Source organism: Canis lupus, chromosome 27, assembly GCF_048164855.1.
Source record: "Canis lupus baileyi chromosome 27, mCanLup2.hap1, whole genome shotgun sequence".
Classification (NCBI taxonomy): domain Eukaryota; kingdom Metazoa; phylum Chordata; class Mammalia; order Carnivora; family Canidae; genus Canis; species Canis lupus.
The window spans coordinates 29,259,193-29,272,369 of record NC_132864.1 but is presented as its reverse complement, the minus strand read 5'-3'; the positions used below and the strand labels follow the sequence as shown (position 1 = coordinate 29,272,369).

Sequence of the window (13,177 nt, the reverse complement as noted above, 5' to 3'; positions counted from 1 at the left end):
CCGAAATAGACCTGTATCACTTCTATATAGGACATTTAAGAGCCTGTGCAGTTTGCCACATTCTCTCTCCCCTGCCTCAGTGAACTTGGAACCCTGGGTCTAGATGGATTACCTATTAGCTTGGTTCTTTTTTTTTTTTAAGATTTTATTTATTTGTCAGAGAGTGTGCACACAGGCATGGAGAGGGGCAGGCAGAGGGAGAGGGAGAAGCAGGCTCCCCGCATGAGCAGGAAGCCTGATGTGGGCTCAATCCTAGGACCCTGGGATCATGACCTGAGCTGAAGGCAGATGCCTAACTGACTGAGCCCCCCAGGCTCCCCTATTAGCTTGGTTCTTGAGTGACTACTATGAACAGGGACCCCTGCCAATCCACATTGGTTGTGTAGCATGAGTGAGAAAGATGCTCTCTTTGGATTAAGCTACGGAGATGTAGTTGTTCATTATCACAGACAGAGCCTAACCTAGCCTTTCTGAAACCATTCCCCTGGGGAAAAAATGAAGGATGTTTGTTTGTCATCAGCCCAGCTATGTTTGTGGAGCCAACAGCTAGTCAGCAGGAAGGGCATATCCACATCAATCAGCTCCTTTTCATGTATCCTCTGTATCCCCCCAGGCCCTTGACATCTGACAAGCAATTTCTTAGCAAACTGACTCTATAGTTTTTTCCTAAAGTTTGTTATCCTTCCAGAGGAAGAACTGTTTTGTTTGGCAGATGGTTAAAGTTAGTCCTAGTTGGTATCTGGCCAGCTAATCCCACCTACAGCATTGGGAGCATGAGCACTTAGGGCAAAAGAGGAGGAATGGCCAGGTCAGATCCCTCTGCCCTGCCTGTTCCACTTGGGATCACTATGAGAATGATATCACTGAAGAAGTCTGGAGCTTCTGGCATTCCAAATACCTACAGCATCTGTTTTGAGGTGGCCATGTAATATGTCAGGAGGCAGAATGGCAAAGAAAGGAAGAGCCTGAGCTCAATTTTTAAAAAGATTTTATTTATTTATTCATGAGAGACACACAGAGAGAGGCAGAGACACAGGCAGAGGGAGGAGCAGGCCCTCCAATCCTGGGCCTGGGATCATACCCTGAGCCAAAGGCAGACCCTCAACCACTGAGCTACCCAGGTGTTCCAGACAGGCTCAAATTTAAATCCAGCCTCCATGTCTTCCTGGCTCTGGGACTTTGGGTAAAGTCACTTTTCTCAGCCTCAGTTTTCTCAACTGAAAAATGCAGGTTCAAGAGTGCTCACTTCATCAGGCTGTTATTAGATTGGGGTTATAGAATGCCCAGCACCCAGTTCTTGGAAAGTGCTCAATACGTGGTGATCATGATGGTACCAAAACTGGTGACCTGGATTCTAATCTAGACAAGTCCCTTCTTGTTTCCTGTGGACATTGGCCGAGTCAATGATTTGTAAGAACCTTATATTTCTAATGCCTATTATGTTTTCCTTGTGATTTCAAAACGAAGTATAAATTTTCTAAATAAGAGTCACCGAGGGCAATTTTTAAAAAATTAGACTCTTTAAAAAATTAATATCCAGGTAATTCATATTTTCTCTATAGACTAGGAAAGCAAAACTCTGCTACCAACTTGGCCTTAGGCAGGCTCCTGCCCTACTAACCTGTTTCCTCATCTATATAATCAAGAGATTGGGCTAGAAGCTGTTTGGGGCCCTGTTGGCTTTGACTGGTTGCAATCTGCTTATAATGACGCAGACAGGGCTTTGCCTCTCCCTGACCCTCATCTACTTTATCTTCAACTCTAGGTTTTAGGTTCTGACATCTGGTATTTACCTTTATGTTTTTAGTCCGATGCAATTTCTTGATATATCAATTTTTAAAAGATGTTATTTATTTGAGGGGCACCTGGGTGGCTCAGTGATTGAGTGTCTGCCTTTGGCTCAGGTTGTGATCCTGGCATCCTGGGATCCCAGCATCCTGGGATTGAGTCCCACATCAGGCTCCCAGCAGGGACCCTGCTTCTCCCTCTGCCTATGTCTGTCTCTGCCTCTTTCTCTGTGTCTCTCATGAATAAATGTTTTTTAAAATATTTTATTTATTTGAGAGAGAGAGAGAAAGCACAAGCAGTGGGAGGAGCAGAGGGAGAGGGATACAATCTCCAGCAGACTCCATGCTGAATGCAGAGTCCAAAGCAGGCTCAATCCCAGGACCCTGTGATCATGTATGACCTGAGCTGAAACATGCTTAAACTGACTTAGCCACCCAGGCACCCCATGGATATATCAATTTTTTAAAGACTTTATTTTGAAGTAATTTTATTATTTCTTTAAGATTTTATTTTTAAGTGATGTCTCTACCCAACATGGGCCTTGAACTCACAAGCCCAAGATCAAGTGTTGCATGCTCCACTGACTGAGCCAGCCAGGTGCACCCCCCTCCTTTATTTAAGATTTTATATTTAGAAGCAATTTTAAATTTACTGAGAAGTTGCAATGACAGCATAGTGAATTCCTAAATACCCTCACCCAATTCCTTGTAATATTCACATCTGCATGATCATGGTACATTTGTCAGAATGAAGACATTAATATTGGTACATTACTCTTAATTGAATGACTGCATTTGGAGTTCATTGCTTTTTCCACTAATGTCCCAGGATCCAATGCAAGTTGCCACATTGCACTGAGTCTCTTTAGTCTCCTTAGTCTCCTCTAGTCTGAGGAGTCTCAGGGGTTTCTCAGTCTTTTGATTTATCAATTTTAAGCATTTTCTCCAGGCTGGTATGAGAAATAAGTGTTTTTGACCAATTATACACTCCATTTTCCCTTTCCCCATCTTTCCCTCACATTTATCTTAAGTTTTGGTATAATCTGTATTCAATGCTTTGTTATTATTACTAAGATTTATTTGAAAGAGAAAAGAGGAGCGGAGTGGCGGAAAGAGTCCCAAGCAGAATTGGTTTCTAACATAGTTACTATTCCCCCTCAGTCACTACATTATTTAGAATTCTTCGGGTTGCATATGACAAAGCCATACCCTAAATGAGCTTTGGCAAAACTTTATCAGCTCAAAGAATGGCCAATTAAGCCATGGAAAGGATTATCAGAACCAAGTACCTGAAATCTACAATGACTCCCTAGGTATCTTGTCTCTGTTGATCTCTCTCCCTTTCTCACAGACTAACTTTTCCCCAAGGCTGGGAAAATGGTGGCCTAGATTCCCTTGTCCACCTACCTCTCACAAGAACACTGCCAGCCAATCTGGTCCCAAGTTTGAAATCTCAGCAAGGGTTCTCATTGGCTCACCTGGGGTCAGGTGGCCATTCTTGGACCAATTACTAGTGACCAGTGGTATAGGGCAATTAGAAAACATGGTGTCTCTGAGAACCACCTGGTTGGGCCAGGGAAAGAAGCAATTCCCAGGAAAGGTGCCAAAAGCAAACAAAAAGTTAGAAACCACACAAGAATTTTACAGTAAAGACCCTACATAAATCCACAAGAACAACACAGCTTTCATATAGTGTCTGGAGAAGTTATATTGGAGTCCACTTATGTAACTACTAACAGATTGTTCCCAATGGTGGTAACTATAGTCTTCACTACAGGTACATAAGCAACATATGGCCCCTGGTTCAAAAGGGTCATTCCTCCTCACAAAAGATGACAAGTAGAACTCTATAAATAGACTAATATCCATAGGACCTCACCTGTTCTCAGGCTTCAATGTGCATCAGAATCAAGTGGGAGTTGGTAAAGCATGTACTTTCCCAGGCCTACCTCCTCAGGTTGTTTTTTTTTTTTTTTTTTTTTAGTTTTTTTAAAAAAAGATTTTATTTATTCATTCATGAGAGACACATAGAGACAGAGACAGAGAGAGAGAGAGAGGCAGAGGGAGAAGCAGGCTCCATGCAGGGAGCCCGACGTGGGACTCGATCCCAGGACTCCAAGATCACATCCTGGGCCCAAGGCAGGCGCGAAACCGCTGAGCCACCCAGGGATCCCCATCCCCTCAGGTTGATTCAATGATCCAGCATGGAATCAAAGAATCTACACTTCTCTATGTCTCCCAGATGATGCTAACATAGGTGATCCATGGACCATGCTGAGAAACCAAGCACCAGGCCACCTACCTGCAAAATCATAAAAATAAAGCACCTAGCATATTGCCTGGCACATGGTTTGTGTCCAGGAAATAACTCAAGAAAGGCCATGTTAACTCTGAGACCTCTGATGCTCACTCAGTCCTCCGCTCTTGAGTGTGCCATCTAGATTTCCCCTGGCCCTGTCCCCCAGCCTGCCTAGGAAAAGAGAATAAATAACAGCAGAAACATTTTCATTTTATAAGCACTTGGTTTTATTGCACAGAAGCAATTGAAAGTGGACTCCAGTGGAAAAGTGCGCCCTGGCATGATTCAGTGGCCAGTGCCCAGCCCCACCTGCTCCAGCTCTTCCAGGATAGAGAGCTCTGGGCAAGGGCTCGGCCACTCCTTTGGAAAACAGAAGGCATTCAGGAATAGGTTAAGACATCTCAAGCATAATGTGTTTCTAACTGCTCATTCATTATTGCGATCATCTGTCAATTGCACATACAGGTAATAAATGCACTTATTTAGAAAGGAGGGGGTCAGTTTTTATAGTCAAGTGTTTACATGTGGCATTCGGCATATATCACATTCGGCTACGTAAGCTATCATAACATAATTGTCCATCGCCTGGGGAGGGTTTGGGGTGTAGGGCCAGGGGACTGGGAATACCCTCTCTTGCTAACATATTGCTAATAGAAATTCCTGTTTGGTGAAGGAGGGCCCCATCATCTAAGCAGAGTTTCTTTTTATATAAAGAAAAGGGAGAAAAAATGAAAATTTGTTATGTCGACCCTTGAGCTCCTGGGCCCTCCTGAGTATCTTTGGCTGTTCTGGATAGTCCTTTCTCCCTGCCTTACTTCTCCCCCTTGGAGGCCTTGTCTTCTGTGGCCTTCTCTGCAGGCCTGCTGTCTTTTTGGTCTGTGCTAGAGGATTTCTCAGCCTTTTCTGTCTTGGCTTTGCCAGGTGTGGGGGCCTCCTTGCTGGGCTCTTCTTTGGCTGGGGCCTCTGCTTTGGGTTTCTCCTCAGATTTCTTGGCTTCTGGGGTCTTCTCCTCCTTGACATCTTTTTTCTCGGGTGCTGCAGGTGTCCCTTCCTTCTTTGGCTTTTCTGGCTCCTTCTCTGCTGCTTTGCTGGGTTCTTTGGCCTTGGCATCATCTTGCTCCTTCTTGGCCACCTCAGCCTTCTCTTTGGGTTTGGCTTCTTCCTTCACCTTGGCAGGAACCTCCTTCTCTGGGGTCACTGCTTTTTTCTTATCTTCAGTCTCTTTCTTGGCTTCAACTTTGGATTCTTTGGGTTTCTCCACAGCAGGCTCCTTCTTTTCGGGGACCTCAGGCTTTGGAGCCTCCTTCTTTGGCACCTCATCTTTCTTGCTGTCCTTCTTCTCCTCAGTTTTTGGTGTGGCTGGAGCTTTCTCTTCCTCTGCCTTCTTTGCGGGCTCTTTGACTTTCACTTCCTGGGGTTTCTCTTCCTCCTTTATGGGGGACTTTGCCTCTTCCTTCTTTGTGACCTCTTTCTCAGGAGCCTTGGTCTCTTCTTTCACAGGAGATTTGACCTTCTCTGGGGACTTGGCCTTCTCAGGGGACTTGGCCTCCTCCTTCACTGGGGACTTGGCTTTCTCAGGGGACTTGGCCTTCTCTGGGGACTTGGCCTCCTCCTTCACCGGGGACTTGGCCTTCTCTGGGGACTTGGCCTTTTCAGGGGACTTGGCCTCCTCCTTCACTGGGGACTTGGCCTTCTCGGGGGACTTGGCCTCCTCCTTCACTGGGGACTTGGCCTTCTCAGGGGACTTGGCCTCCTCCTTCACCGGGGACTTGGCCTTCTCAGGGGACTTGGCCTCCTCCTTCACCGGGGACTTGGCCTTCTCAGGGGACTTGGCCTCCTCCTTCACCGGGGACTTGGCCTTCTCAGGGGACTTGGCCTTTTCAGGGGACTTGGCCTCCTCCTTCACCGGGGACTTGGGCTTCTCTGGGGACTTGGCCTCCTCCTTCACTGGGGATTTGGCCTTCTCAGGGGACTTGGCCTCCTCCTTCACTGGAGACTTGGCCTTCTCTGGGGATTTGGCTTCCTCCTTCACCGGGGACTTGGCCTTCTCAGGGGACTTGGCCTCCTCCTTCACTGGAGACTTGGCCTTCTCAGGGGACTTGGCCTCCTCCTTCACTGGAGACTTGGCCTTCTCGGGGGACTTGGCCTTCTCTGGGGACTTGGCCTCCTCCTTCACTGGGGACTTGGTCTTCTCGGGGGACTTGGCCTCCTCCTTCACTGGGGACTTGGCCTTCTCTGGGGACTTGGCCTCCTCCTTCACCGGGGACTTGGCCTTCTCAGGGGACTTGGCCTCCTCCTTCACCGGGGACTTGGCCTTCTCTGGGGACTTGGCCTCCTCCTTCACTGGGGACTTGGCCTTCTCAGGGGACTTGGCCTCCTCCTTCACCGGGGACTTGGCCTTCTCTGGGGACTTGGCCTCCTCCTTCACTGGGGACTTGGCCTTCTCAGGGGACTTGGCCTCTTCCTTTACTGGAGACTTGGCCTTTTCGGGGGACTTGGCCTCCACAGGGGACTTTGCTTCTTCCTTAGCTGGGGACTTGGCCTTCTCTGGGGATTTCACCTCCGTTGGAGATTTTGCTTCTTCTTTCATGGGGGATTTAGCTTTCTCAGGGGACTTCACCTCAGCTGGAGACTTGGCCTCTTCCTTCACTGGGGACTTGGCCTCAGCTGGTGATTTTGCTTCTTCTTTCATGGGGGACTTAGCCTTTTCTGGGGACTTGGCCTCTTCCTTCTCTGGAGATGCAGCCTCTTCTGCTGGGGGAGACTTTGTTTCTTCTTCTCCCTCTTCTGCTTCCTCTTCCTCACCTTTCTCCTCTTTGGCCTCTTTCTCTTCTTCTTCAGTCACTTCTTCAGTCACTTGGATCTCCTCTGTCTGTTCCTCCAAAATCACGGTTTCCTTCTCTGACTTTTCTACCACTTTGATCTTCTCTTCACTTTTGACCTTTATGTGAGTGGATGTAGAGGGAATTTTGGGGAGTCCTTCTGGAAGGGAGAAAGGACTGGGGCCAAAGCCAATCCGACATTCTTCACCCTCCAGGAGTTTTCTGCAGAATGGATAATGGAACACATTACTATTATTAGCTCAGAGCAGACTGATGAGTTGGGGGTCTTCTTGAATACCCTGAAGACCCATGGAATACAATGATATAGACTTTGGTGGAGGAAGGAATGTGAATGGTAGACACTTTTAGCAAATCTTCTCAGGGTCCACCCAGAATCTGCACCCCAATGGCATTGCTCTTGTTTTATGCGGCTAGAACTGCAAATTATAATACAACTCCCCTACCCCAAAATGGCCCTCAAGAGAGAACACCTGCATTAACAAAAATTACATCAATTGTCCCTTAACTAAAACATTCAAGAAAAAGGTAGGAGCCTCAGCAAACAATTCCACATTTATAAATTTGGGATTAATAGGTCTTAGAATATTCCCACTGGAATTTCAAGGGTCTCCAGTCACCTTATATTCTCATCCTTTGGGATTTAGGAGTAAGGGCAGCAGTTTCTACTCTTTCCAACTCAGTTGGTATGTGACTTCAGCCAACTCACTCAAACTCTTCAAGCCTCAGTTTAGCAAAAAGAGGATCATAAGAGTCCCTACCTGAGAGGGTTGTTTCAATGAGATAATGAATAAAAAGGAACTGGCAGTGCCAGCCTCATAGGAGGTATAGGGGTTACCCCTAGAGACCAGTGCTTTGCAAATTTAACAGCATACAAATCCCCAGGGATCTGGTTAAAATGCAGATTCTGATTCAGTAGATCTGGGGTGGGGCCCAAGAGTCTGCCTTTCTAACATGTTTGTGGAAGATGCTAATTGTACTAATTGCTAATTGGCTCATGGACCACATTCTGACCAAGATTATAGACTGGACCCAAGAGATCCAAGAGTTGGGAAGTGAAGGGTCACTTGGCAGTAACTGGGAGGGGTGTTCATGGAGTCAGCTTGCTCCTTAGCAAGAAATTGCTAAGCTGGGAGGTCTCATGGCCTTCTCCTGGCTACCATTTACTGAGAGATTTCTCTATGACAGCTCAGCCATACCCAGATTTGCTCTGGAACTGGATTGGCTCCTCCTTCCCACAACCCCATAACAGGAGTACTGTTATCATCTCCGTTTTATTTCCCCAGGAAAGAAAAACTCAGAGAGCTAAAAAAAAAAAAAAAAAAAAAAAAAAAAGCCAAGAGAGTTGTCAGGGCCCCTGACAACTCAGGTGCCTCATTTCCCTCCAAAGTAGGCCTCTAGCTGGTTGGATTTCGGAAGGGGTAAGGAATGTTGTTATCTAAATCACTGGCAGAATGAAAAGAAGCCACTCTTAAGACTTCTGTCTCTCAGAAAGTAGAATGATGGTTGCCAGGGCCACAGGAAAGAGGAGTGGGGAGTAATTCTTTAATGAGCACAGGGTTTCAGTTTGGGAAGATGAAAAAAGTTCTAGAGATAAATGGTGCTGATGGTTGCACAAAAATATAAATGCACTTAATACCACTGTACTTAAATAGGAAATTTTATGTCATCTACATTTTACCCAAAAAAAAAAAATTCTTTTTTGTTTCTAAGACAGGCAGCCACCTTGCTGGGAATCTGAAACTCAGTGCTTAACTTCTCAGAAGAGTGCAAGGACTCCCCACCATCCCAAATGCCCCCTGGCCCACATCACCTGTAAGCGGCAATCTCAATATCCAGAGCCATCTTGACATTGAGCAGGTCCTGGTACTCTCGGAGCTGGGCTGCCATCTCCCACTTGGTGTTCCTCAGCTCAGTGTCCAGCTGCTGGATGGCCTCCTGGGGAGGAGAGGTCACACACACGTCATGTGCCAGCCAGTGCCTGGCCCTCAGCACCAGAGGAGCTAGGGTACACCATGCAAACCCAAAGCAGCCCCATTTATGGCTCCATGTGGGCCAACACCCACCCTGTCCCACCCTGTGGGAGCCTCATTCATGGATGTGGAAACTACCTGGAGCAGAAATGCTGCTGTGTGTGGATACAACCTCAGCCTGGGAAATGGTTTGGAATGAAGCACACCAGCCACCAACAATGGCTACCACTGGTCAGTGGGATGACGGGCAAAGATCTCTTTATAGACCTCTTTAAGCACAGAAAACATTCAGCAAGAACAGAGCCTTGTCTGCTTTGACTCCTGATGCTCCCAAGCACCTGCCGCACAGTAAGGGCCAAGGAAACCCCCTGAGGCTGAGGACTGTAGCCGTACACAGAAGCACGCTAAATACCAGTGGAAGCTTCTCCCCTGTCCCCAGGCTCACTTCATGCTGCTGAAAGTAACCATTACGCAGCAGTAACCATTATGGCCGACTTTTATTGCTTCCTTTTTGCTTTTTCCATTTCCTAATTTACCCACAATCACCACATATTACTTGCATAATAAGTTCTTTAAAAGTGTCATATTCTTTTGCCCACTGTCTTTAATGGAAGGACTCTGCCGAGGCCTTCCCCAGGCTATCCACGCTCACAGACACTGGTTATTGTTTACCAAAAGTTCACCATGACCAGACCCTGCAGAGCAGGCTCACACTCATCCATGAAAAGTTTGTCTATCTCTTTAACCTTCACAGCTCTGCAAGGTGGACTTTTATTTCCCCCATTGCACTGAAGGAATTCAGATTCAGAGAGGCCACTAAGATTTCTGGGGCCACTAAGCTAGAAAGACATACTGGTCCCCCTTGCATGTCTGACTGACTGCAAAGCCCACAGTCTTCACCACCACAACCCTGCTGATAGAGGGGCAGTGACTTGTCCAGGATCACCCGACCAGGGAAAGTAGTCTGGGTCTCTGCCCCATCCCTGCCCACCTGGTAGGATGCGATGTCAGCCTGATGACGGTCCTCCAGTTCAGAGCGCTGCCTCTCTAGTGAGTCCTTGGTGCCTTTGAGTGCCTCCAGCTCTGTGGTCCTAGCCTGCAGCTGCCGGCGATACTCTGTTATCTCCTCCTGGGCTGAGCGCATGGCGTCTGTGTTCACCTTGGCTGCCTCTGATAGTCGGTCCAGCCTCACTGGGGGAGAAGGGGACAGGGCACAGAGTTAGACACAACCACATCTGGATTTAAATTCTAGTGCCCAGATCCAAAAGGTGACATACATGGGTTGAAGACCTACTGAGTACCTGCTGCCATCTTGGATTCTTAACCCACCCTCTCCTTTATGATAGGCAAATTACTACCGCCCAAGGCCAACTAGTAATAAACAGTAGATTCAAATCTAGCAGTCTACTGGTTCCAAAGATCAGACTGTCTCCACCAGTTCAGGATCTGAAGCCCCACAGAGCAGAGGAAGCCCCCATTTCTGGTCCTAATACCTGGTTTAGCTCCCCAGCAAGGGCTAGCAGTGCTGAGAATTCAGATGTGAAACTTGGCTCACAGGGCTTAACTCTGAGCTTGTGGCTGAACAAGTTAATGAGCCTGTGACCTCTGGAGGGATGAAGGTGCTCTGAGCCACTATGTAGCCATAGCCCCTTCCTTGCAGGCTTTGGCTATGCAGAGTCCAAGGTCACTGCAGAGTCTGGGACCCACGTGCCAACTTTTCTGTCCCTTCCCCCACCTAGCTGCGCATTCTCTAGCACAGGAGTCTTTGTGTCAACAGCAGCCACACCCTGGACCATGTGAGCAATGGAGACATGGTCCCAGAAGACATTCTGGGACCAGCAGAGGTCTAGAGACTAGTCTACATCTCCTGAAAGTGAGGGTCCTGAATCCCAAGATAGTAAAACCCAGGACCTGAGTCTTGGGAGGGTGAGGTGGGGAGAAGGGAAGCCAGCTGGGTGGGCCAGAAGTCCTGGGATGGCTTATCTATGTAAAGGGCAAAGCCCAAGAGAGCAGAGAGGTTTGCTCTGGGAGAAGTCTTGCTGCAGGGATGAGGGAGGAAAGGTTTTGCTACTGCAAAGGAGAGGAAAAGTAATGGGAAAAACCATGCATCCAAGTCTCAGCTTTCCTGGCTTGCCCTACTCGTGTTGGCAAAAACTTAGAAACCACCAAAGTGGGTGAGGATTCTTACCCATGGGGACCACAGACCTGTTTAAAAATCCCTGGAGCCTCTGCACACTCTCCCAAGGAAAATGCAAGTTATACACAGTTTTAGGAAGGATCACGTAGCTCTCCCTCTCCCCACCCCTAATAAGAGGCTCAGCTGGTCAAACCCCGACCCTTTCAGCCCCCCAAAATGAAAACCAAAGAAGGCAAGCTTTGGCCAAGGTCACCCCGAAGCTGCTAGGCATAGCTTCAGAGCTGCTGCAGCTGCAATCTAGCTGACTCAGGGCAGCATGGAGTTGGAGGAGGGGGGAACTTGAGAAGCTTCTAGCTTCTCAAGGGGAGAGAGGACATTGTGGGGGCCACCCCAACCTCATGCACCCATTGGCTGGGGTGATGATCCCTCTAGGGGAGGAAGGATGTGAGAATCCCCCACTGGGGAGGAAGCTGATAGGGGTCCAGACAAAGGGGTCCTCTGCAGAGTGCAGGCAAGGGGATGAGCAGGGTTGGGCAGGGAAGGTATGTTACTTTGAAGGGCAAAGGGTCCCCCGTGCCTGTAATTAGAAGCTGGCACCGCTCTGGAACTGTAGAAGGAACCTGATGGAAAGGGGCTCAGAGTGGGGTTATCTAATACTGGGCAGGGGGAACAGAGGGGACCCAAAGTTGCAGGACAGATAGAAGGACCCTGGAGTAGGGCAGCCAAAGGACAACCCTGAGTTGAAGGATTTCTCCAGACACCCAGAGTGAAACTGTTATTTAACGAAGGGGAATGTTCTTTGCGGGAGGAAGCTGAGCAGCACGCCCTCCAGCCCCACCGCCTTCGGAGTGCGCCCGGCCCGACCAGCAGGGGGCGCCCCCTCCCCCACGCGCCTACGAACCTCGGAACCACTCCTCCGACTGCAGAGTGCTCTGCACCGCGTGGCCTTCAAGTTGCGCGCGGATCTCGCGCAGCGCCGACGTCACGTCGCACTTCAGGGCGTCGCGCGCCTCGGCCTGCGCCTGCGCCTGCGCGGCGCCGCAGCCCTGGATCTGGCCGAGCAGCTCGCCCACCTCCTCCTGGTGGTGACGCCGCAGGTAGCCGCACTCTTCCTGCAGCGCTTGCGCCTTCTTCTGCAGCTCGACGCGCGCCGCCTCGGCCTCTTGCGCAAAGCGCGCGAGTGCGCGCGCCGCCGCCTCGGCTTCTTCCCGCTGCCGGGCCTCGTCGTCTAGGCGCTGGCGCACGTGCGCAATGTCTTCGAGCAGGTGCTCCTGCTCCAGGCGCAGCTGGCCGCGCGCCGCGCCCAGGCGCAGCACAGCGCCGCGCATCTCGCGCACCTCTCGCTCGTACAGCTCGCCCATGGCGGCGCGGCCAGCGTGCTGCTGCCGCAGGGCCGCCGCCTCGCCTTCCAGGCTGCGGTTGTGAGCCTCGAGCTGCCGTACCTTGTCGATGTAGCCCGCGAAGCGGTCATTCAGCGCCTGCAGCTGCTCCTTCTCGCTGCGGGCCGCGGCTGCTGCCACCACGCAGCCCTCCGGTCCGTTACTCAGCGTGTCTAGGGAGTCGGTGCTTGAGGTGGCTGCTGCGCCACGGAAGCGGCTCGGAGAGGCCGACACGGAGCTCACGGATGTCCGCGCCCAGGAGTGGAAGCCACTGGATGAGCCGGCGGTAGAGCGCGTTCCGCCCTTGCGGGCCAACGCGTAGTGCAGGCTGCCGCCTCCATGGAGCGGCGCGAACGGGGCGCCCAGCAGCGCGTCCGCGCCGCTGAAGCTCATCATGGCCGGAGCAGGTGCGGCCGCCGGCGGAGGGGGACACCCGAGGCCGGGACGGGGCGGGCGGCACTGCGGCAGCACGGGGATGCCGGGCTTTTTATAGCAGCCCGGTCGGGTCCAGCCCCTCGGCAGTTGGGGGGGCGGGGGAGGAGGGCCCCGCCCTCTCTGCCTCCTCCCCGGCTGCCCGGGCCGGGCCGCTCCGCTCCGCCGCAGTGAGAGGGGCGGGGCAGGGGGACTCAGGAGTGAAGGGGAATCGACGCGGCGTCGGTGGAGCACCCCGAGGTCGGGTTAGCGGGGTGCACTCCTGGAGTGGAACGGCTGGGACCCCTGGGTGCGAGTCGGAAGACTTTGCTACTGTGTTTGGAAATAGAG

At 50.4% G+C, this 13,177-nt stretch overlaps 1 protein-coding gene across 1 annotated transcript; it reads right to left on the bottom strand.

The window, feature by feature from the left end:
- Positions 1–4,289: 4,289 nt before the first annotated feature.
- NEFH (neurofilament heavy chain) lies at positions 4,290–12,887 on the bottom strand. Its single transcript, XM_072803144.1, has 4 exons — positions 11,938–12,887; positions 9,891–10,090; positions 8,740–8,864; positions 4,290–7,130 (listed from the first exon to the last, which is right to left on the bottom strand). Exons 1-4 carry the CDS (start codon positions 12,809–12,811, stop codon positions 4,898–4,900), a joined length of 3,432 nt encoding a protein of 1,143 aa, XP_072659245.1. The 5' UTR covers positions 12,812–12,887; the 3' UTR covers positions 4,290–4,897.
- Positions 12,888–13,177: the final 290 nt, after the last annotated feature.

Bases quoted from the DNA above. Each gene is read 5' to 3' on its own strand.
- NEFH (XM_072803144.1), bottom strand. From the start codon at position 12,811: ATGATGAGCTTCAGCGGCGCGGACGCGCTGCTGGGCGCCCCGTTCGCG. The intron at 8,865-9,890 runs GTGGGCAGGGAT...TCTCCTCCCCAG, and splicing joins CTGACATCGCATCCTACCAG to GAGGCCATCCAGCAGCTGGA. The intron at 7,131-8,739 runs GTGATGTGGGCC...TCCATTCTGCAG, and splicing joins ATTGAGATTGCCGCTTACAG to AAAACTCCTGGAGGGTGAAG.